The sequence below is a fragment of the Hemiscyllium ocellatum genome, chromosome 3 (genome assembly GCF_020745735.1).
Source record: "Hemiscyllium ocellatum isolate sHemOce1 chromosome 3, sHemOce1.pat.X.cur, whole genome shotgun sequence".
NCBI lineage: Eukaryota > Metazoa > Chordata > Chondrichthyes > Orectolobiformes > Hemiscylliidae > Hemiscyllium > Hemiscyllium ocellatum.
Genome location: NC_083403.1, coordinates 43,709,964 through 43,735,869, shown reverse-complemented (window position 1 = coordinate 43,735,869; position 25,906 = coordinate 43,709,964). Strand labels below are relative to the sequence as shown.

The following is a 25,906-nucleotide window of genomic DNA, read 5'->3' as shown; positions in this document are numbered from 1 at the left end:
TTTTTATAAATGAATTGGAAGGGTGGATTAATAAGTTTGCCGATGACAGGAAGGTTAGTGGAGTTGTGGATTATGTGGAGGGTATTAACAGGATGCAGAACTGGGCTGATAAGTGGCAGATGGCATTCAACTTGGAAAAGTGTGAAATCCTTTACTTTGGAAGGTCAAATTTGAATGTAGAATACAGGATTAAAAGCAGGATTCTTGACAGTGTGGAAGAACAGAGAGATCTTGGGGTCCATGTCCACTGATCCCTCAAGTTGCCACCCAAGTTGGTAGGGTTGTTAAGAAGGTGTACAGTGTTGGCTTTCATCAGTGGGGGGATTTGAGTTTAAGAGCTGTGAGGTTATGCTGCAGCTCTGTAGACCCTTGGTTAGACCACACTTGGAATATTGTGTTTGGTTCTGGTCGCCTCATTATAGGAAGGATGTGGAAGCTTTGGAGAGGGTGCAGAGAAGATCCTACCAGCTTGCAAACTGGGCTGGAGGGCATGTCTTAAGATTGAGGAGCTAGGGTCTTTCTTATTGGAGCGAAGAAGGATGAGAGATGACATTCTAGAGGTGTACAAGATGATGAGAGGCATAGATTAGAGTGAATAGTCAGACTTTTTCTCAGTGCAGAAATGGCTATCACAAGGGGGCATAATTTTAAGGTGATTGGAGGAAGGTTTAGGGGAGATATCAGAGGGAGGTTCTTCAGAGTGGTGGGTACGTGGAATGCCTGCCAGTGATTGTTGGTAGTGGTCAGATACATTTTAGGGACATTTAAGTGACTCTTGGATAAGCACATGGTTGATTGATAGTAAAATGAAGGGTATATAGGTTAGTTTCATCTTAGAAAGGATAAAAGGTTGGCACAACATAGAGGGTTGAAGGGTCTTTACAGTGTTGTACTTTTATCTGTACTGCCGCATGCAAATTCTCCTCCAAGTCACGCACCATATTGACTTGGAATAACATTATTGTATATTGTTATAACTGCAGCTTTTTCCTTAACATCACTCTAGGTGTATCTGCACAACATGAACTGCAACACATCACGAAGGAAGTTCAATCCCACTTTGATTAGATTCCCTACAGTGTAGCCAGTTTACAGTGTGAAACAGGCTCTGGACCAACAAGTCCACACTGACTCTCTGAAGAGTAACCACCCAGACCCACTTCCCTCTGACTCGTGCACCTAACACAATGGGCAACTTTAGCCCATTACACAATTCACCTGACCTGCACATCTTTTTGGATTGTGGGACAAAACCAGAGCACCCAGAGGAAACCCACGCAGACACTGGGAGAATGTGCAAACTCCACACAAACAGTCACCCACGGCTGGAATTGAACCTGGGACCCTGGTGCTGAGAGGCAGCAGTGCTAACCACTGAGCCACCACACTGCTTTCTCGAGAGCAGTTTGAAATAGCCAGAAAATACTAGCCAGTGCTAACTCTACCCATGATGCTCACATCCCATGAATGAATGAATGAATCCAGGCTAAAATTTATAATTAATATTGACTTCTTAATTATTAATAACCTGTTCTGAACTACAAATTTCTCTGTGGTAACATGTTATCAAGAATAAATTTCTAAATAAAGTAGAAAGTGCTGCAGAAACTAAACAGGTTTGGCAGCATCTGTGGTGAGAAAGCAGAGTTAAGTCCACTAACCCTCAAATTCAAGGCCTCTGCCTCCATGCCTATTTCTTTTGACGAGAGTCCTGTTTCTGTTCCTGTCCCTGTCCCCCAAACCCCTTCACCTGCCACCAATCCATTCCCTCCACCTAGGCACTTGATAATGGGATATGGTCACCTTAATTTCTCTGCCATTCCCTCCCATCCTACCCATTCAAACCTACATCCCTCTGAATTGACTGTATTGTGTGCTGTCCGATCCAACCCTTACTTTGTAATCCAGCCAGCAACAAGGTTGTTGTTGTTTGGTGCACTGACCTCTACATTGTGAAGGCTAAACCCCAGCTCCCCGACATCACTTTTTTGTCACTCCTTTATATAAGTGGTTTGGATGGGAGCATAAGAGGTATAGTTAGTAAGTTTGCAGATGACACCGAAATTGGAGGTGTAGTGGACAGCGAAGAAGATCCCTCCGATTACAACAGGATCTTGATCAGATGGGCCAGTGGGCTGAGGAGTGGCAGATGGAGTTTAATTTGGATAAATGTGAGGTGCTGAATTTTAAAAAAGCATATCTTAGCTGGACTTGTACACTCAATGGTAAGGTTCTGAACATAGACCTTGGAATGCATGTTCATAGCTCCTTGAAAGTGGAGTGCAGATAGCTAGGATAGTGAAGGTGGTGTTTGGTATGCTTTCCTTTATGAGAAAAGATTTGCAAGGATGTTGGCAGTGTTGGAGGGTTTGAGCTAGAAGGAGAGGCTGAATAGGCTGGGTTTGATTTCCCATGGAGTGTCGGAGGCTGAGGGAGAGCGCACATGTGAAAGACTGAGCAGTTGGGCAGACAAAGAAATAGATAGTGGTCAGCCTGGGATATTCAATAGCTACTATTAGGGACCATGAGTAACTGACAATGGTTTGGTTGTGGTAACTGCCCATGTGATGACAAGGTCTGGTGTGCTGTAGAAGGAGAAGGGAACTGAAGGAGGTACTCTGGTGTTATAGACACCTTTTATAGAGATTTATAAAATTTGAGGGGCATGGGTAGGATAAATAGACAAGGTTTATTGCCTGGGGTGAGGGAGTCCAGAACTAGAGGGCATAGGTTTAGGGTGAGAGGAGAAAGATACAAAAATGACCTATGGAGCATTCTTTTTCACGCAAGGGGTGGTCGTGTATGGAATGAGCTGCTAGATGAAGTGCCAGAGGCTGGTACAATTATAACATTTAAAAGGCATCTGAATTGCTTTATGACAGGAAGGGTTTGCAGGGATATGGGCCAAGAGCTGGCAAATGGGACTAGATTAGGTTAGGATATCTGGTCAGCATAGGCAAGTTGGACTGAAGGGTCTATTTCCGTGCTGTACATCTCCATGACCTCTCTTCTTCCTGGACCATGGTCCAATCATTGCACACCAGACTATTGTGTCCATAGTCGTCACTAATCTCACTTGGTCTGGTCCACCCCGATTATTCCGAATACCTCCCCATACCCCATGGCAATGCAATTAAAGAAGTTGTATCAGCTGCACATTTACTTCCACCCTCCTTACTATCCAAGGCCCATTTGCACCTTCCAGGTGAAGCACCAACTTACCAGCATTCACTTAATCTATATAGTATTCACTGTTCACAGTGTTGTTTCCTCGACAAATGGGAGATGAAATGTTTACTTTGCCCATTTTGCAGAACACCTACTTGCTGTCCCCAGCGTGACCTTGAGCTTCCCGCTATTTCAACGCGCAGTCATGTGCCCTGACCAGCATTTCTGTCTCGGACTTGCTGCAGTGCTCCAACAAAGTTCAACGTAAGTTGGAAAAACAGCATCTCGTTTTTCCTCTTGGGACCTTGCAGCCTTCAGGACTTAATGTCGTTTTCAATAATTTTAACACCTGAGTACCTCCTCCTTCTGTGTCCTTCTAACTAAAGCACACCAGACCATGTCATCACATGGGCTGTTACCACAACCAACCCATTGTCAGCTACTGATGGTCCCTAATAACAGCTATTGAATTTCCCAGGCTGACCATTATCCATTCCTTTGTCTGCCCAACTGCTCAGTCTCTTGCGCGTGCACTCTCCCTCCTATCTTTTCCCCCTTCACCTCCTGCCACCCCATATGCCAATCTTTTTCTAGCCACAATCAGTTCTGAAGAAGGTCACTTGATCCAAAACAATAACTCTTTTTCTCTCCACAGATTTTGCAGGTCTCCTGAGTTTCTCCAGCAATTTCTATTTTTGTTTTGGATTTCCAGCATCATCAGATTTTTGGTTTCTTTGAAAAATTCTAAATGTCACTAAGATCACCTGTATAACGTTGAATGAACTATTGATCGTGTTATATTCACACTTTTATTTTTCAATGGATTGAATTTAATGGCTGTTATTGTATTTTTTATTTGACACCTTATACAGTATATTTTGGTTTAAACAATATCTCCAGAAAATTAAGTATATGCTTATTGACATCTTTTATAAATGACTATTAACATTTTTTACTGGTTATTTTTGACGTAAGCTGAAAGATATCCTTAATGTTTGTACTTCTGTTTTTTGAAGAAGAATAAATAATTAATTTTGTTAATACCATTGTTCCACTCCTATAGATGAGGAAAGTCCAATACTATTGATTATTTCTACCAGCAATACCAAATTTTAGGGATTTTTTTTTATTTGTGAATGTTTTGATCTGTTTAGAACGCTTATTTCTGAAGCTTCAGTGTATTTAAATTATAGATTCCAGCCATGCAGAAAAGGATTATCACTCCTTATCCAGGTGGCCCAGACATCAGGTTCTTGAGCGAGGAGATTGATGATCACTCCTTAGCCAATATAATCGAATTAGACTTTGAGTCATCTTCCAAGTGAGTGACTTCCTTTACCGTGTTGTGAGAATATCTCTGGGTTTCCTTCATCTGTGCTGTCTGAAATGGGCAATGTTACTTTATTTATAATCAGGTTGATTAGATATAAACAGATTTACCAGAAGTCATAATGTTTTCATCAATAGCTTTGATTAAATATTAGTGGACGGTACTTAATGGCTTGGAATTCTCTGCAAAACTCTCACTTGGATTTTTTTTTGGGGTTTAAATTGTGAAGACAAACATGATGCACAATACGTAAATGCAGTAAACATTAGCATCAGTCACCTATTATGATCCACACCAGTGCACTCAACTGTGCCTTACATGTCAGATAGTAATCTTTATTGACTAGTCTTTTTTTTAAAAAAAACAGCTGACTACTTGAATGTTCTGCAGCTTGTCGTTGATCTGTAAAATGGTGATGTATTCTTGTACTTCATAATATATTTTAAAATGTATTCATGAAGGAGCAAATCTGGTTCTAATATTTTATTGTGCTAGTGCTGTATTGGTAATTATTGATTCTGTATATTTACAAGTTGTGTTTTATGCTCGGCTCTTTATAAGGAACTCTTGGAGTTTAGACATGTCACTTCTGATTTACACCAGCTGAGGGAGCAATAGAATTGAGTTTAAATTTTACTGATCGCCATGGAATTCGTAGCTACTTTGTACTGAATCTTCTAGATTCCTGGATGAACTGTTACCAATAAGGGTAAATGTAACAGTAGATTAGTGTACATTCAACAGCAATTATTTCTGAGATTATAATTGAAGTATTCAGTGATAAAGGGGATGTAGCCTTTAGTACTTTTTTTAGGTTTTCCGGTCCAAGTATTGGAAAACTGGTTGTTTTGGCTTTTTCAACTATAGTTAAAACTGGGACTTGGCCTCCTAATGAGGGACAGGGACTGGCACTGTTATGACGTATTCATGAAGTAACATTGATGTTGGATATCCTAATGTATTTTATGTAGGTGCTGGTGTCCAGTGACATGGAACATCAGTCGATACTGTATTGCCCAGTTGATGTATGTTAGTGGGGAGGAAGGAGAAACTTTGGTTAGTGGGCAGCATGGTGGCTCAGTGGTTAGTGCTGCTGCCTCACAGCTCCATGGACCCAGATTCGATTCCAGCCTCTGATGACAGTGTTTGTTTACACATTCTCCCTGTGTCTGCGTGGATTTCCTCTGGGTGCTCTGGTTTCCTCCCACAGTCCAAAGATGTGCAGGTCAGGTGAATTGGTGTTACTTTGAAATATTGAGGATAGAAAATATGGTGTGGGAATTAAAAAGAAATTATTCTACAGGAATAAGTGCACTGTGAAGTCTTATCTTTGATAGTGTAGAATTTAAGTATTATTGAACATAGATGCTGTCAAAACCTTTCATCGAACATTTGTAAAGGTGATGGTAATGGTAGCCATTATTCATGGTAACTTCAGCCAGTGCAAGAATTAATTCAATATTGTTGACATCAGTTTGCATCTCAAACCATCTGTCCAGCTAAATGAACTAACCAACCCACATATTAGATATTTACGATATTTTTAGGATAGATTAAACAAGTATGCATCAATGTGGATTTCTAAGGTTTGTTTTAATGGTACAATTTCAATGATTTTTACTCTATAATTAATCGATTACCGAAGTCTGAGTTCGAAAAATTAACTGCTTTAAAATTTTGATCTTTTGTAAGGTAGCAAATAAAACAATTCTAAATGTGGTAATGTTTTTATTGTAAAGTAATGTAAAACAAGGCTACCTTGTGCTTACTGGAGAATTCAACAATTTTCCATAATTCAGGTCATAATTTAATGTTTCATTTTACATTTTTCAATTACATTAACTGGGTCCAGATACACCTATCTTAAATTTAGCATTGTTACAAATGGTTTGTTCTGTGATTCCATAGATCAAATATTATTGTAAGTCTGCCGTTATATATTTAGGTGAGCAAATGTGGAGGAACATTAAATTTTATTCCTGCGCTTGGTGTCACGTTTGTGGTTGGAAGCAAGAGGTAATTTTTTTTTGTCTCTCTCTTCAGAGAAACACTTTTCAAAAAGGCAAAAGTAAAGGCTAAAAAGAAGCAGAGACGGCGTTCTGACAGTTCAGGAGGATACCATTTATCGGATCTCATTCAGAGCACAACTTCAACAGGTGAGCATATCACAGTTAAGCTATATAGTGAGGGAGAAAGTATCTGGCACTTACTGAGGTTATACTGCAGCTTCTGGTCTGGAACGCATTCTATTGGCACAGGTTAAGCTTTAGATCTACAAAAGCTGGCTGTTCTATGCAAATACAAATTCTTCAAGCAGCTGGGAAAGGAACCTGGTAGATCTGTCATTTAGAAAACTGCCCTTTGAATCTCAATCTTGGCTATATTTGAGTACAGGCAGATGGCGCTGTGATTTGGAAAGCCTCTGAGAACAGTCTGAATATTTTTAAACTTGGGTATCTGTAAGCACTTCCTGAGACTGGCATGTGAACAACTAATGAGATCCATAGGCTAACTACCTTTTTTTGTGAACCGAGCCCAGTGATAGGTCCATCAGACAGGAGAGGAGGAGAGACTGATGACATAGGAAATAATGTAGTGTTTTCAGCATACTTTAAATATGAGCAGCTCTCACATCCACAATTCTTCCCTAATAGCTCAAAAGCCATAATGGTGGTGATGGTTTGTTTTGTTCTTGAATGTTACATTTTGTGTTCTACAGAAGATTAGCTTGACACTTAACTGAGCAATGTTTTTGAGGCATTATATTAATGGACTTCTATGACTACAGCACAAGTTTAAAAGAAAAATGAGAAATGCCTTCAATTTCTGAATTTGTTGAAAATGCAACTTTCATCAAAACTGTACATTTATTTGTAACTTTGAGTTCAAATTTTCTCTTTCAAAGTTTGAATGTACTGAATTTTTCTGGGATGTATTGCCACTGGCCAGAATAATGTGGCCACTGGAGCTACATGTGATCCAAGACATTCAATTTGGGCTAGCTGTTCATTGTGCAGGGGACAACCAATTGCCTTACATGCTCATGCATTGTTTAAACTCATGCACTATTCAAACTCCATTTTCCAAACAGAATTACTGAAACTAAGTAGATGTCTTGGTGGGTTTTCCAGTATGTCCCATAACCCCAATAGAAGAAATCCCTTTCCACAGCCTTGCAGTTTAATGCAAGACGTATCTACTGTGCCCAGTTATTGTATTATTATGCAGTGTCTTTTCCTACTGGCCTCCTAGGAGGTTTGATAATACCTTTATTTTTAAAGATTTGTAATAAATTTTGAAGGATTAGGATTTTTACTATAATTGTTTTATGGGATTGCTCATGCTGGAAAAACCCTCTTCTTTCTGCTAATTACATAAAACAGTATAGCACAGGAACATTCTCGGGCTTTTTGGATGTTTCCTGTACAGTGGTATTTGAGAATTGTTCTGCATGGAATATGTGGGGAATAGGTTGCAATTTATTCTGTTTTGGATGAGGGGAAAAACTGTTGCAATGTTGATCCAACGTGGTAACTGGAATGAGGATTTTAGATCTAGTTTTGGGAGTTGACTGCGGGGAGAATATGAAACTAGTGGAGCAATAAGAAAATGCTGTTGGGAGGGAACTTCAACAGAATCTAGGTAGCTTGGAACAAAAATCAATTCAAGAATGGTTTCTGGAAGTACTTGGCTCTGGAAACATCAACATTGCAATGTGATATGGGTCTTGCCAGTGTGTGGTTGTGTAGCACATGTAAGTGTGAGGTCCCTTTGCACTTGGGAAAGAACAGAGTCAGCTGGTGTTTGAATGTGTTTGGCATCTTGGACATTTTAAAGAATTGTGAAAACTGATATGCTTCTGTGGTACAAAGAACTGAAGAATGATGGGGGAGCCAGGGAAGGAAGCAGCAGAGATATTTGAAGTTTGTAATTTGTGGGTAAAACGCGAAGCTGAGGTCGTGAAGTATTGAAGTGGATAGGGTTAGTATGCTGAAGAATAACATATTTAAGGTACTGGCCCTCTGGGAATGCAGTTGAAGCTGTTTAAACTGGTGTGGAACAGATTCTGGTAAGCTAGACCAGCAATGCTCAACAGACAAAACATTGGGCTAGAGGATGCCATTAATTAGATTGAATGAAAGAAATCGAGAAGTTTGCAGAATATTTTGGTAACAAAGTCCACCCTGAGAATTCAAGCTGAGTTAAATTCCACATTTGGTCCCCAGGTGTAAGTAGAGGACTAGATTTCCCAGAGATTTCTAATACTGCCAAGTTGCTCTGAGTAAGAATAAATATTTTAATTAGATTTAATTTTTGAGTTAAAATACTTATTTGACTCTTAATTTTTAGAAGGTTAAACATTTAGAGTATTAATCATAGACACGTACTGCAAGGACACCGACCTTTCGGTCTAACTCGTCCATACCAACCAGAGATCCTAACCTCGTCTAGCCCCATTTGCCAAAATTTGGTCCATATCCCTCTTAAACCCTTCCTATTCATATACCCATCCAGATGCCTCCTTACATGTTGTAATTGTATCAGCCTTTTTCTCCACTACTACTACTGGCTGTGTATTTGTAGAATTATTTTGACAATTTTATTGCTTAGTTCCTGTTACATGGCTTTTTGGAACTGGTACCTTTTCAAACCCAGTTGTGTAATTTGCTCAGTCAGTTTTTATTGTTTGCTTGACCCTTATTGCTTTTCTTTTGTAAAATTGATCTGTTGAATACTTGGTGACTTAAGCAATGCGATTTCATTCTATTATCTGACTTTGTTTTTATCCTAACAATGGTTAATACCCTGAAGTTGTACTTTAGAGATGATGCTTTTTGAAGGATGTGTTGTAATGGATAGATACTACTTGTTGTGTTAAGCTTTGTAACTATCTTTACAACTACATTTTGTAAGGTTTACACAATGGCTTGTCAAGTCGGTATGCTACAATGCAAATCCTGGATGGTTAGCAATAGCTTGCCCAAATGTTTGATTTGTGTAAGTTTGCAAAGGAGTAATCCTTAACATCCAATTCATTTCTGACTAATTAGAGAACTTGCTTCCTACTATTGGATGCACAATCATAACTTGACTCTAAAATTGTAGATCTGCAAGAGTACAGTGTGAGAGTAATTTTGTTTTTTTTTATTAGTCTCTTGCATACTGGTTTATCTTTTCACTTTGTAACAGATGTTTTCACAATTCTAGGAGTAGTGTTTGTTCCCTAACTACTTTCATTAAGAACACAGACAGGAGGAAGATGTTTTGGTCATTGATCTGGAACTTGAACTTCACTCCCTTCATTTTGTATCTCATTTATAGAAAGAAAGTCTTTTCTTTTTCTATTTGTAGAATAATGTTATAAGGGAATTTGAAGAAAAAGACAAGTTTTCTTTTGTATTTTTGAAGACCTTGACAGTTCTAGTAGACTTGTGATTTAGAGATTTTGCTAAGGTCCTGATGTCAAAGATGTAAGGGTCTTGAAAATCAGCCCAAAAAGTTAGGTTCAGACATTGTGACATTGGATGAGACATTGTGCTGTTGTTACCAAACCTTTTTAACTGAAGCATTTAATGCTGATAATGTGGATTTTTATTTTTGAGATAGGACAAAATTAAAACCAAAACCCTATAAAAAATAGAATATGGCCCACAAATGAACTTGCACTTCTACAGATCTGAGATAGCTGAAACAGACACTGAAACCAAATAAATATTGGAAAGGCTGAACAGAAGAAAAACGCCCCCAACTTTGAATCCCAGTCTCTGAAAGGTGGGATTTCTTGGTGAAACTAATTGGATAGATTTGCAGCACGTTTCCAGCAATTTGGTGAATAAGTTTTAATATTTATTTATAGATTGAGTGAGTATATAAATCAGGAGCCATATGGCTCTTCAGGTCCCTACCACCATTTAGTAGATCGTGGCTGATCTGATTTAGTCTGCATTCCTGTTTCACCCTGAGGACCTTTTAACCCCTTTGCTAATCAAGAAGCTGTTTACTTCCAAAAGTATTGGAGGGTTCTGCTTTGATTTTTTTTTTTGACAGTTGCAAAGACATCATCTGTCGGAACCTTTTTTCTACTTGCATCTGTTTTAAGGGGGTAACTTATTGTTGTTGAACATTGACCCTTAGATCTAGATTCTCCCACAGAAAAATATACATTTATTTATTTTGGTAATTTTTTTTCCAGATGCACCCTGTCAAGACCCCTTGGGGGTTTATACATAAATTTTCTCGTTGTTCATAGGATATAAGCTTTGCTGGCTAGGCCAGCATTTATTGCCCAACCTTCATTGCCTTTGAGAATGTGGTGGTGAGCTGACTGCTTGAATGGCTGAAGCCCTTTTGGGTGTCGGACTAGGTGCAACGCGGTTAAGGGTTTCCAGGATTTTGATCCAGCAATAATGAAAGTGCAATGATATATTTCCACGTGGGTTTAATGAGTGATGTGGATGGGAACTTGCAGATATTGATAGTCCCTTGTATCTGCATCCCTTGACCTTCAAGATGGTAGTGATTATGGGTTTGGAAATTGCTGCCTAAGGAGCCTTGCTAAATTTCAGCAGCACTTCTTCTATCCATAGTGCACACTGCTGCGACTATGCATCAGTTGTGTAAGAAGTAAATGTTTACAGATGTGGCGATCGTTAATGAGCTGCTTTGTTCTGAATAGTATCCAGTTGCTTGAGCTACACACGTCTGGGCAAGCAGTAGGTACCCCATTGTATTTTCAATTTGTCCTTTGCAGATGGTGGACAGGCTTTGAGCCTGTCTGCTTTTGTAGCCGTAGAATTTGTATAACTTATCCATTTCAGTTTCCGATTAATGGTAATCCCCAGAATGTTGATAGTGGGGGTTTAGATGACAGTAATGCCATTGAAAGTGAATGGATAATGTTCAGATTTTTTTTATTGTTGGAGATGATTATTGCCTGCACTTAGTATTGTACAAGGATAAGGATGTGGAAGATATAGAAAGTTGCAAAATAGATGGTGACACCTTGCAAAATGTCCATATTACAGAGGAGGAAGTGCTGAATGTCTTGAAAGGCATAAAGGTGGATAAATCACTAGGACCTGTTCAAGTGTACTCTAGAACTCTGTGGGAAGTTAGGGAAGTGATTGCTGGACCTCTTGCTGAGATATTTGTCAATGATAGTCACAGGTGAGGTGCTGGAAGAGTGGAGGTTGGCTAACGTGGTGCCACTATTTGAGAGGTGGTAAGAACAAGCCAGGGAACTATGGATCAGTGAGCCTAATGTCTATGGTGGGCAAGTTGTTGGAGGGAATCCTGAGGGACAGGATGTACATGTATTTGGAAAGGCAAGGACTGGTTTAGGATAGTCAACATGGCTTTGTGCATGGGAAATCATGTCTCACAAACTTGATTGATTTTTTTTTGAAGAAGTAACCAAGAAGATTTGAGAGCAGCGTTGTAGATCTGATCTATATGGACTTCAGTAGGGCATTTGACAAGGTTCCCCATGGGAAACTGGTTAACAAGGTTAGATCTCTTTGAATACAGGGAGAACTCGCCATTTGGATACAGAGGGTAGTGGTGAAGGTAGTTTTTCAGACTGGAGGCCTGTGACCAGTGGAGTGCCACAAGGATCAGTGCTGGATCCTCTACTTTTTATCACTTACATAAATGATTTGGATGCAAGCATAAGAGGTACTGTTAGTAGGTTTGCAGATGACACCAAAATTGGAGGTGTAGTAGACATGAAGAAGGGTACCTCAGATTACAAATGGGATCTTACTCAGGTGGGCCAATGGGCTGAGAAGTGGCAGATGGAGTTTAATTTGGATAAATGTGAGGTGTTGCATTGTGGGAAATCAAATCTTAGCAGGATGTATACACCTAATGGTAAAGTCCTAGGGAGTGTTGCTGAACAAAGAGACCTTGGAGAGCAGGTTCATAGCTCCCTGAAAGTGGAGTCGCAGGTCGATATGATAGTGAAGACTACGTTTGGTCAGAGTATAGAGTACAGGAATTGGGCAGTTATGTTGCGGCTGTACAGGACATTGGTTAGGCCACTGTTGGAATATTGTGTGCAATTCTGGCCTCCTTCCTATCGGAAAGATGTTGTGAAACTTGAAAGGGTTCAGAAAAGATTTACAAGGATGTTGCCAGAGTTGGAGGATTTGAGCTATAGGGAGAGGCTGAACAGGCTGTGGCTGTTTTCCCTGGAGCGTCAGAGGCTGAGGGTGACCTTTTATAGAGGTTTACAAAATTATGAAGGGCACGGATAAGATAAATAGACAAAGTCTTTTCCCTGGGGTCGGAGAGTCCAGAACTAGAGGGTATAGGTTTAGGGTTTGTGGGGAAAGGTATAAAAGGGACCTACAGGGCAACTTTTTCACTCCAGGGATGGTGCATGTATGGAATGAGCTGCCAGAGGAAGTGGTGGAGGCTGGTACAATTGCGGCATTTAAAAGGCAAATGAATAGGAAGGGTTTGGAGGGATTAAATGCCAGGTGCTGGCAGTTGGGACTAGATTGGGTTGGGATCTCTGGTCAGTATGGACAAGTTGGACTGAAGGGTCTGTTTCCATGATGTACATCTCTATGACTATAAATGTTTACATGCTGCATATTGTTCCAAGCCTGGATGTTGTCTGGGTCTTGTTGCATTTGAACATGGACTGCTTCATTATATATGACGTGTTGGGAATTGCTTTGCATGTTGTGCAATCATTGAACATCTACCTCCTGACCATTTATGATTGAGAACATCGTTGATGAAGCAGTTGAAGACTGACTGACTGGTTTAGGATTTTACTCTGAGGAACTCCTGCTGAGATGTCCAATGATTAAGATGACTGACCACCATCAAGCACAACCATCTTCCTTTGTGCTCAATATGACTCCAACTGAAAGGCTTCCTTGATTCTCTTTTAACCCTAAATAGGTCAATTTGATGTTGTACTCACAGTTTCTGAAAGAAATCTGAAAAATAGACTGAGAAATGTGCCTCATTTTTTGATAGGTAAATTTACAGTGTTGTAGTTTTGCTGGTTTTGTCTGTATGCCACATAATGCAGCTTGAAGGTCTAGTATCCTGGATGGTTAGCAATAGATTACACAAATGGTTGACTTGTGTAAGTTTGCAAAGGAATAATTCTTAACATTCAATATCCTTTCTGACTAATCCTTGCCCTTGATTGTTTACTTGTGCCAATTTGGGGAAAAATGTTGCATTCAATATGCTACAAATCTATTTTAAGTTGTGTCTACATGTTGAAGATTTGGTTTGTGCAGGATTTCTCATTACAAAGAATGTTTTGTGATGGTCACTTTAATTTTATTCTTGCAGATTTACAAAGACCAGCAAAAACTAATTCGGTAGAATCCCTGCATGAAATGTTGATGTCTGATTCTGAAGGCAGCTATGCTGGTGGAGTAGCCAGCCCCAGAGAATTAGCTTCACCTGATTTTTCAGCTGGACTCTCCCAAGAGAAATCTGAGGTCTGTGCACTACAAACTCAGCTACTCACTGATAGCAGATTACAAAACGGGATAAAACATTCAAGTTTTGAACTGTTCTACAACTTTGGAGTGTTTTGGCAATCCTTCAGTAATTTCTTGTTGTCCCCTACCTTTTGTAGATTGCTGCAGATTTTCACCATCTTACTGACTAGCTGCTATTCTGTGTATTTTGTCCTATATGAATAGCACTTTTATTTGAAATATTGTAAGTTATGTTACATCAACAAGGAATATGTTAGTCTATTTGAAGAGAGTCCCTTTTAAACTTTATACATTCTAATAGATTAAATAGATGATGTAATAGATATTGCAAAATGTGTAGGACTTCAATCAGAATCAAAAGAATGAAAATAGCTTTTGTTTGGCCATTTGAGTAAATGTACTAGTTTCACAAAACTTTATTTTAAGTGATATTTTGTCTGAATTACATTTCTATCCAACATTAAACAGCTTTCCTTAGACGTAAGCTACCCGTTTTTGGCTATGAAAGTAAACCAACTCGCTAAAATGTATTGAAACAAATATTGAGCGATTTTTGAGTTTTTTTTTGTTTCTGCACTGTATTTAATATATTTTCTGGATGTAATCAAAGTCTAGACAGCATAGCTTTCTAATACTTGGAACTAATCTGCATGGTAGTTACATTTTATGTTTTTTGACAAGTGTTTTCATAAAGTGTTTGTTTATTGTGCTGGAGTTGAAATAGAAGTACCAAAATAATGGTGCAAATTAAATTTCTAGATATGTGACTAATGAATTACCTATATGTAGTGCATAATGTTGGTAGCTTTTTGAGACGTGATGTTCGGGCTCTTGTTTGCAGTGATAGTATCCCTACCTCTCAGTCAAGAGGGCTGGGTTTAAGTCCCACCTGCTCTAGGGGTGTCATATCGGGTCAGTGGTTAGCACCGTTGTCTCTGTGCCAGAGGCTGGGGATTGATTCCACCCTCTGGTGACTATGCGAACTCCACACAGACAGACATTCTCCCCTTGTCTGCTTGGGTTTCCTCCGTGTGCCCCAGTTTCCCCCCTCAGTCCAAAGACGTGCAGATTAGGTGAATTGGCCATGTTAAATTGCCCGTTGTGTTCTGGGGCATGTAGATTAGGCGCATAAGTAAGGGCAATTTAGAGTAATAGGGTAGGGGAAAGGGTCTTGATGAGAGACTCTTCGGAGAGTCAGTGTGGACTTGTTGCGCCAAATGGCCTGTTTCCACACAGTAGGGATTCTCTGAACTTCCAAGAACATCTGAACAGTTCAGATTTTTTAAAAACTTGTTAGTGGGCTGATATGTTGCAGTGGTAGTGTCTCTACCTCTGAGCCAATAGGCCTATATTCAAGTACCCTTGCTCCAGAGGTGTGTAGTAATATTCTGAACAGACTGATTAGAAAATATCCTACGCTGTTAAGTTAGAGGGCTCATGTGGTGCACAGGTAGCATTGCTACCATTTGAGCCAGCAGGTCCTGGTTCAAGACCCACTGCTCCAGAGGGTTGTTATAACATTCCTGGGCAGGTTAATGTAAAAAAAAAACTATACTGTTTTGTTAGTAAGTGGCAGACTTGTTTCTGCTTTAGTTTCTGTGGATACTCATACTTCAACACTTCTCCACTGTCAGGTAGATGCCTCACTGTTGTAGTTATATTTGAACAGCTTTCCATAGATACAGTAAGGTTCAAAGCACCTTAACCAAATGTTTTGAAGCCGGTGGCCATGCTTTTTCCAGTGCACTAACACTGAAGCAGAGCCTAATATTATAATTAAAATTGTAAATTTCTTGAAATAAAAATGGAAAATGCTAGAAATTCGCAGTTAGTCATGCGACATCTGTGGAGTTAAACGAAGTTAACATTTTATGGTCAAGATAGAAATGTAATATATTTCAGTAGGTTAAAGTTGATAGACAAAAGAGAGTCTGTGGAGGACAGAAGAGATTAGGTGACATAAAAATCCATGGTACAAAGGGAAATGGTAATGGCTAAAGTAAAGAACGTTAAAAGATCTCTGAGATATGTGTGACTGGATAACAACTGCCCAAATGCAAAGAAAAAGTAAAAAATGCAAGTCTGCAAAATAAATGTTTGCAACAAAGTGGAGGTTACAAATTGACTACTTATCATTTATATGTACAATCAAATATTATTGAACTCATTAGATCCAAAGATCTGTGGAGTGCTAAGTCAAAAGATGCCATTCCTTGGAGTTGTATTGAGCTTCATTGCAACGTTGTAATATGCCACAGGCAGAAAGATCAGAGTGAGAGCAAGGTGAATAATTAAAATGACAAGTGGCAGAAAGCTTAGAATAGTTTGTGTGCAAAACAGTTATAGTCTGCATTTAGTCTCCCCAGTGTGGACACCAAATTTGGGTGTCTTACAGGAAGTAAAATGTGAGAAAGTTTTTAGTTAAGGTTTACTTTAGTTAAGGAGTCACTGGACATCTGGCGTGTATTAGTTAGTAAAGGTAACATTGTCATAGTCTCCCACTCTCAGCAGAGTGGTCCTCTGAAACTATCTCCTGAATCACTGTTTGTTGAAAGCCTGCCCCTAAAATTGTACATGCTCCCAGATGAGTTGTGATTGTTGGGATGGTGAAATTCTAGAGCATGTTAAGATTAATAAGGTGGAGGTAGTAGATATTTTAGTGGGCATAAAGGCATATGAATCTTTAGAGCCTAATGAGGTGTATCCCATGCTGCTATGGGAGGAAAGGGAAGAGATTGTTGGTGCCCTGGTAGAGAAATATGAGATCTTAGTGCCCATATGTGAAGTGCCAGATGACTGGAGGATAATTTAATATGGTTCCTTTGTTTCGGGGTACGGGGTAACAGGGATAGACCAGCTAGTTTGACATCAGTGGTAGGGAAATGATTTGGATGGGGGGGGGATCTTGAACAGGATTAATCAACATTTGCAAAGGCAGGGATTGAGCAGGGAGATTGAGTAATTGAGTTATTTGAAATAGTGACTGAATATGTTGATGAGGGTATTGCAGTTGATGTGGTTTACATGGACTTCAAGGCCACATGGAAGACTGCTCCAAATGGTAAGACCCCATGGGATCCAAGTCCAATTGATAAACTGGATCCAAAATTTGCAAATAAGTAGGAGGCAAGGAGTGATGGTGGAGGGTTGTATTTATGATTAGAAGCTTTTTAACAGATGGCATACTAGAGATCAGTGCTGGGACCCTTGCTGTTTGTAACATAATTCACATCCAAGTGATTAATCTTAAAGAAATAATGAGTACGTTTGCAGATGACTGAAAGTTGGTAGTGTTGTTAGTGATGAGAATGGTCTCAGGCTACAGTCTGATACTGAGCAGAGCAATGCCAGATGGAATTAAATCCTGTTAAGTGCCTGTTGGTGTAATTTGGGAGGTGCAGTAAGTGGAGGACATACATGAATGGTAGATCCCCCAGGGAGTACTGAGGAACAAGGAACCTTTGGTGTGTAAGTTCATACATCACTGAAGATGTCAGCACAGGTAGATAGGGTAATGAATATGGGATATTTGCTCTTATTATCTGGGACAGAGAATTTAGGAGCAATGAAATATTGTTAAAACTTTAAAACATTTGGTTAGGCTACAGATGGAATGTGCAGTTCTGGTTGTTACACTATTGGAAGGAAGTGATTGTATCGAAAGGAGTGCTGGGGAAGAACTACCAGGGTGATGGGGTGGAAAGTCTGAGTAATGAGGAGATACTGGATAGGCTGGGTTTGTTTTCCCTGGAGCAGAGGAGGCTGAGGGGAGAATCTGGTTGAGGTATACAAAATTGAGGCATAGACAATGTAGATTGAGAGAATTTTTTTTAACTTATGGCAGATCTGTCTAAGACCAGATGGCACAAGTGTAAGGTGAGGATTAAATAATAGCTTAGAGGGGGTGTGAGGGAATTTGGTGATAGAAATATGCACCATGCTGTCTGAGAGGGTGGTGAAGGCAAGAGCTCTCAACATTTAGAAAGCATCTGGATGAGCACTTTAAAATGCCAGAGCATAGTGGGCTATGGATGAAAGTTTAGGTAAATGGGATTAGTATAGTTTGGTGTTTGTTGGTCGGCTCAGACGTAATGGGCTGAAGGGAGTGTTTCTTTGCTGTATGACTGAGAAGTCTAGAGAGGGAAGGGTCAAAGAAGATGCAAGAAATGTAGAATTCTGACCAAAGCCAATTAAATTTTCAATTCACGGTGAGAACAGGAAACAGCACAAAGGCAGTCATTAGTATCTTAGGCTGACCGCCCTCATCTCTCTTTTTCTGAGTAGGGCAGTAATAAACAATGTTTTGCATAATTCCATAAAAGGGAAGCATTGATAAATCTCTGTTAATACCTAGAGAAATAGTTTTTCTTTGGCAGAACTGAGTGAAGTTGAAGGAGTAGTTGCTTAATATGAGAACTCGGGGCAGGCAGAGGGCGGTCCTGATGGATGGTGGCTGATTTGGCCTCTGCTCAGGGAAAATCTGGAGACCCCTCCAACAATTGTGCTGGGAAATGGGTGTGAAGGAATTGGCCATCCAGTGAGCTGCCAAGAACCCATTCTGAAGAAGTCCTATTGGACTCAATGTTAACTTTGTATCTGTCTCCACGTGTTGCCAGATCTGATTTATCCTGCACTTCATTTTTCTTTCAAAACTTTGTTCTTGTAGTTTGACATTGCCTGAAACTCACTTAATTGGAATTACAGCCTTTTATAATATCCTAAAAGCTATCTATTAACCTGTGTAATTGCCCGTGGTCCTTAATGACGACAATTTAATTACCAGGTTGATCAGTAATTTCAGTAATTTGTAAAATTTTTACAATGGTATTTTATGGATGATTATTTGCCATTTTAGATTGATGAAAAGAACCATGTTTCTGAGTTGAAAAATCCAACTGAAGAGGTAACAATGCATGAGAAAATATGGACTCGTAAGGGACAGTCAAATCTAAAACCCATTCCTCAATCCAATTCTGGAAGTGTTACAGGCTGGGTAACCAATTCTGTCAGGTATAAATCTTTTGCATTCTGATTTATAATGTATCACTGAATGTATAAATGCATGTCTGTATAAGTAAGCTTATGGTACTGTTTGGTCTATGTTTAAAAATTCAGAATTTAATTTTTGTCCTGTCCAGAATGTTTCTAAGTATGTATTTTGAATGGATTATTTATAAAAGGCATTCATTAACGATAACAGCAATCTGAATTCTGTAGCATCTTTTAATGTATCAAGACATGTCAAAGCACATATGAGGGATGATTGAAGATATTGAGCCAAAGAGTATTTGGCCAAAGCATTGTTAAAGTGGCTGTTTGCAAAGGTGTGTTAAAGGAGGAGAGAATAAACCTCCAGATTTTTGGGAGCAAGAAATGATTAATCTCAAATTAATTTAACATATTTTCATAAAGTTGAAATGTTCTGGATAGTGTAATTTTGGCATTTAGAATATTGATTTACAGCACTCTGGGCTATTCAGTCTTTCATGTCTGAGAATTATCATTCCTGATCCAGCTTTTATTCAGTACCCTTGTAGGTTCGAGCATTTCAAGTGCTCATTAAAGGTCTTTGTTAGTGACTTTAGTTTCTGCCTCTGCTATCTTTTTCAGGTCCTGAGATCCAGATTTCCTCATTCAAAGGGTGGAAAGATCCCCCTTGAATCTGTTCTAAACCTGCATTTTGTTATCCTAAATTTATGCCACCCTTCAAGGAAGAGAAATAGATATAGCAGACATGAAATTTCTAACTACGTCCCTCATAATTTTTTAGTTTTCATTTAGGCCTCCCACCGTTTTCCTGCGTTCTGAAAAAATGGCCCTCGTCTATCCAATTTTGCCTCAACGAAAGTTCTTCAGTCTGAGCAATATCCTCTTGGATGTACCCTGAGTCCTCTTTTGTGCATTCATATCTTTCCTGTGGTGCCATGACCAAAGCTGAGTGCAGTATTCCATATGTGGCCTAACCAGTGTTTTATATATTTGAAGCATAATCCTTTTGTTTGTGTCTTGACTAATAAAGGCAAGTATCCTGTATACCTAAAAACAACAAATACTGAAGGTCTCAATGGGTCTGCCAACATTCATGGAGAGATAACAAGCTAACATTTTGAGCTCTGAAGAGTCATCTAGACTTGAAATGTTAGCCTGCTCTCTCTTCATGGACGCTAACTGACTATTGTGATCTCCAACATTTGTTGTTTTCGGTACAGATTCCAGCATCTGCAGTAATTTGTTTCTATATCCTGTGATCCTTCCTGGTCACCTTATTTACTTGTCCACCCATACTTGGAAATCTGTACACATGCTCTGCAAAGTCCCTCTGTTCCTCTATACTTGCCAGTATCCTGTGGTTTTTGTCCCTGGTCCTGCCTTCATTGAATATTTTTGAGTGGGTAATAAGGAGGGTAACCAGGATAGTCAGCTACAACATTCCTTAAGCAATCGATTGCTGTCTGACTAATCCACACCTTCTTCTAAATTTGATTTCATCTTGCCCCTAATTTTTTTTCCAATAATTTTCACAGCACTAATGTCAATCTGACTGCCTGTAAATACTCCATCTGCCTCTTTCTCCTTTTTTAAGCAATGCTACAACAATGGTTGTCTTCCATTCTTCTGGCATCTATAATTTTGGAAGCATTGCAAAATGAAAAATGCCTTATTTTCTCCCCTTTAATTTCTCCTTTTGAGGTCTTGATACTCGGGGAATTGTTTGTCACATGCATTTTCTTACTATATTTTCCTTGAAAGCTTGCCATGGGTTTGCACATCTGTTTGAGGCCATCCCAAAAGCATGTCTTAAGGCAGTTCTAGGAATAATCTATTGTGGAATGATTAAAAACTTTCAAGGGTCAACACTTGTTTTGCACTGAATTACAGAAATGGACGGGATTCTTTGTCTAACTGTTCTGTGATATTTTTTCAATTGATAAGTGGAAATGAGTATCAGACAGGCTATGTATCAGATTGCTGATGCAGTACTGCTGACTAGAGCTCCTGCTTAAAAAGAATTTTGTCAGAGTCCCCCTTTCCAGTGCTCTTCGTGGTTAGCACTGTTGCCTCACAGCACCAGGGTCCCAGGTTTGATTCCAGCCTTGGGCGATTGTCTGTGTGGAGTTTGCACATTCTCCCAGTGTCTGTGTGGGTTTCCTCCAGGTGCTACGGTTTACCCCCACAGTCCAAAGATGTACAGGTCAGGTGAATTGGTCATGTTAAATTGCCCATAGTGTTGATGTATTGGCCAGAAGGAAGTGGATCTGGGTGAATTACTCTTCGGAGGATCAGTGTGGACTTGTTGGGCCGAAGAGCCTGTTTCCACACTGTAGGGAATCTAATCTAATCCAATCCATCGTGCTTTCTCTGCTACTTCTTCCTACTGAAGTCTTAGTGCAGGTTTCTCATCTATAAAGTTTTGTTGCTTCTGTTTGTATGGCACTCTTTCTGGTTGACTGTCAGTCTTGCCCTCTGGCTGGTTGCCAGTTGCCCATTGTCCATCTCCTGTATGAGGCTGTCTAGCTCCCCCTCCGTGTTAGTCTATTTCCCTGTGCTGTTTTTCTGACTCTTGGTCTTCAAATTTAAAACTTATCCTATGTAAACTTAAAACGTGAATCATTGTCTCAGTCCTTTTCTTTGTGACCCATGGGATCCTGTGACACATCCTAAAATTAATCATTTTGTTTAGTCCTACAAGTCCTCCCACTGTAGGCCTACGAGCTATCATGGAAATGGAAGAAAACATGCAAAAATGTGAAACTGCACCAAAGACTAATGCAAGGTCAGTGTAAAACTTTATTGTTATCAACTTAAATACTTAAAAACACAAATTAGTATACTGATTATTTTCTCTATTCCTGCATCTTTACACACTAGAACTTTGTCCCAACCAGCTTTTGACTTTGCACAAAATAATTGTGTAAGCACATCAGTGAACTTTGCATCCCACTCACAACTACAAATGGCTCCTGTCTCAGCACTGATTAAAGCCAAAGCCTTTACAAAGTTATCCTTCACTAGTTTTCAAAGATTAAAGGCCTATTAGCTCACAACATGTATCCTGCCACTGGTTACGAAAACAGTAGAAGCAGGTAGGCAATGGGTACATTGCTTTACCACCCAATTTTACACTCCTGATCTACTAATCCTCTCCCCAGGAGGCAGGCATAATGTTTCAACCAACAACTAGAAAACTCTAACATGGTGGTTCAGCAGAGCAAAGATTAGGCTGAGGCTATAGGCTAAAGCAACTACATGCTGAAAATGTGTTGCTGGTTAAAGCACAGCAGGTCAGGCAGCATCCAAGGAGCAGGAGAGTCGACGTTTCGGGCCAGAGACCTTCATCAGGAAGTGCTCTGGCCCGAAATGCGACTCTCCTGTTCCTTGGATGCTGCCTGACCTGCTGTGCTTTAACCAGCAACACATTTTTAGCTCTGATCTCCAGCATCTGCAGACCTCACTTTTTACTTAAAGCAACTACATAGCCTAATAAACCAATTTATATAGCAGGATTGGTTCAGCATAAAATTCAGCACATTTGGTCTATTGTATGTTACAATCCAGCTTAGAAAACCATTTACTGAATATAATAATAGACAGGAGGTGGTTAACCTTCATCCTATACCCGGAGACTATTCTACTCCCTGTCCTTCCTCTTTCCACGTTTATTGTATATGCAGTCTCTACAGAATACTAATAAAATCTATACTGAACATAATGGTTACAATAAGCAGGGAAAAAAATTGAATGAGTGCACTTTCTTTTGAACTGAGAATTTTTTTCTTCAGTTCAGCTGTCTACTCATCCTATAAATAGGTTCTTGTTTGTTGATATATTTCTGTATTTGAACGTAGGATACAGAAAATTGAAGCTTGTTTTAATACTGGTTATGAGTTTGAAACAACTGAGTGGTGAAATTAATACCTAAGAGGCTATAGGAATATTTTCTTTGTTACCACCTGAATAGTGAGAATCTAAGGGGACAAATAAAGGTGGCTACCGTTTGTTATCAAATGCTGTATATCTCTTTATCAGCATTGATTGACAACTATGTAAAGTACTTCTGCTGTGCCTACCAAATGTAGGTATTTAGATCTGATTATTAGAAATTCCCATCTTGTGCTTCCCTTCTAAATTGACAGTTTTGGCTCCTAAAGTCTCTGAAGGTTACCGCTATAAGAGAGAGAACTTAGCTATCAAGTAATATTCTTTGCATGGTACCTTCAGGCATCACCATTAAGAGCTATATCCTCAGAGTCTTTTGAGTATGTTTTGGCGAAGGTGGAGTTAATATAGACTTATTCAGGAAAAAGAAATGTATTGCTGTATTAACCAGGGCTTTATGTAACATGAAATCAGAGGGCCATAAATACTAGGTCTTCATTATACAAAATGCAAATTTTATTGTTATGCTTTAGTATATGATTTCCTTTATCAATTGGACAGAATCTCTTGGAATGTGAACAATTTAAGAGATTAAGTAAAAATCTTAATAGGTTTTCAGTACTTAAATATTGGAATTCTTAAATAATCACAAATGTTTTTACACCAGATGAATTTGTTTAAGTTCTAGATTGATTTGAAACGCAGGACTAGGAAGGTGCTCAGTGCTTAGAGTACTTTTTCTGTCAGCACTTTATATCATCAGTTGTGGAGTGCCCCCTCAGATGAGTTAGGTCAACTCTCTAGGGTGTGGGAGAGAGAGCTAGGTGTTGAAGTCTCCTCCAGGAGCATGGAAAGATATTTGGAAAAATGCAAGAAAGATATCAATTTGCAATAGGACCCATGCTTTGGAGGCAAGATTCTCCACAGGGTCCACTTGGCTCCGAACCGTCTGTCAAAATTTAAACCAGGGGCATCGTCAACGTGTCCCAAGTGCAAGGTCTGTATGGCACTCTTAGCAATTGTCTCTGGTCTTGTGGTAGGCTTCAAACATACTGGAATGTTGTGGGTGCAGTGGCGAGGATTTTGGGTGCAAGGATGGAGAAAGACCCAATCTCTCCCATTCTGGGCTTGCCCAGTGTGTTCCCTGCAGATGCGCATAAGAAAATCTTTTTTTTTCAGGTATCCTCACTGTTGCACAAGAAAGAATTAGATTAGATTCCCTACAGTGTGGAAACACAGGCCCTTTGGCCGAACGAGTCCACACTGACCCTCCGAAGAGCAACCCACACAGACCCATTCCTGTACATTCACCCCGACTAATGCACCTAACACGATGGACAATTTAGCATGGCCAGTTCACTTAACCTGCACATCTTTGGACTGTGGGAGGAAACCAGAGCACCTGGAGGAAACCCATGCAGACACTGGGAGAATGTGCAAACTCCAAACAAACAGTTGGTCCGAGGCAGGAATTGAACCCAGGTCCCTGGTGCTGAGAGGCAGCAGTGCTAGCCACTGTGCCGCCCTAAATATCTTGCTAGGTTGGGTATCCAAAACCCCCAAGCCGGTCAGGTTGGCGTAAGATTGTTAGAGAGCATATTCCCTTGGATTTTCTCACAAGTATGGCACATCACAAAACTGAGAATTTTTATAAGACATGGCAGCCCCTTTTGCAATACCTGGACACAGATTTATCTGCCACACTAACAAAGGCTTTTATAGCCGTAATGATTGTGTTTTTCGAGCCCACTATCTATTGAGGAGGAACTGTGAACGTATGAGTGTCTTGTTCGGCTGAGTTGAGTTATTACTATTTATTAGTTTAGTTATTATTTATTTAGTTTAATAATTAGTTGGGTTTTTATTCTCTAATATCTATTTATACATTTGTACATGAGGTGGGTTGGGTTTGTTTACTTTGTTGTCTTTGTATTGTTCTGTATTTGTTATAACATTACAAAATATAGATTTTTAAAATAAAAATATATTAAGAAACGCAGGACCTTTTTTCCTCCCTTGGTGATATGACCGATTGAATATCAGCAGGAATTAGCAGACAATATAAAACTTGCATTACATACTCTGTGTAACATTGCAAGAGCAGTTTATTTGATTGTTTAACTGTGCAATATTTTCCCAGTGGAAATAAATCGTTATGCCATGGAGTGAAGCTTTCTCAGAAACAAAGGAAGATGATTGCAATGGCAGCTAAAGAACCAAGCACAAACTGCAGACTGGACACCACACCTATGAAATTAACTTTGTCTGCACCATTAACCCCATCGAAGACAGGAAATGCTTGGTAAGTTCATGTATCAACCATTGAAAGAATGCAATTTTTTAAATATATGTCACATTTACTGTTGAATCCATTTCCTAATACATTAACCATAGAAACTTGGTAAATGCCCTTACTTGTGACGATCTTTTCCTCTATTGTCAACTGGGTTTGTAGGTCAGTTGCAGCAAATACACACCTTCCAACAGTCCCAATCTCTCTTCTAGCCCAGCCCTTGCCGTGTGTTCGCCATACCCTCTGACCTTCCCCTCGCCCCTTCGTGCTCACTTCTTGGGGCAAGAGGCCCCACCCCCTGCTCCACAGATCCTTTCACATCCCTAATTGGATACCCCTCCAGGACAATTTCCTGCCCTTGATCTTTTCATTGACAGTTGTTGACGGGACATTAGCTGCTTTAATTTCTCTGTCCCTCTTACCCATTCCAACCTCTCTCCATCCGAACTTTCTGCCCTTCGTTCTCTTAGGTCCAATCCCAACCTTGTCATGAAACCTGCTGACAAAGAGGGTACTGTTGTCGTCTGGCGTGCTGACCTCTACCTCGCAGAGGCTGAGCGCCGATGCTCAGATTCCTCCTCCTACCTCCCCCTGGAGCATGACCACACTAGTGAGCATCAAGCCTCTTTCCCCCCCCCCCCCCCCCCCCCCCCCCCCCACCCCCACCACCACCACCACCACCACCACCCCAACCACAGCTTCCAACCTCAGTCTCCCAACCCTGGACAGCCCATTTCTACCTACTACCCAAAATCCACAAGACCT

General features: G+C 39.9%; 1 protein-coding gene across 1 annotated transcript in view; it reads left to right on the top strand.

The window, feature by feature from the left end:
• ibtk (inhibitor of Bruton agammaglobulinemia tyrosine kinase) overlaps nucleotides 1–25,906 on the top strand; it is a 115,034-nt gene that overhangs the window by 74,895 nt on the left and 14,233 nt on the right. The window contains exons 20-25 of the mRNA XM_060849741.1: nucleotides 4,362–4,489; nucleotides 6,542–6,654; nucleotides 13,817–13,968; nucleotides 18,827–18,981; nucleotides 21,653–21,745; nucleotides 24,989–25,150. Coding sequence (XP_060705724.1) covers nucleotides 4,362–4,489; nucleotides 6,542–6,654; nucleotides 13,817–13,968; nucleotides 18,827–18,981; nucleotides 21,653–21,745; nucleotides 24,989–25,150 — 803 coding nt within the window. The remainder of the gene's footprint in view (nucleotides 1–4,361; nucleotides 4,490–6,541; nucleotides 6,655–13,816; nucleotides 13,969–18,826; nucleotides 18,982–21,652; nucleotides 21,746–24,988; nucleotides 25,151–25,906) is intronic.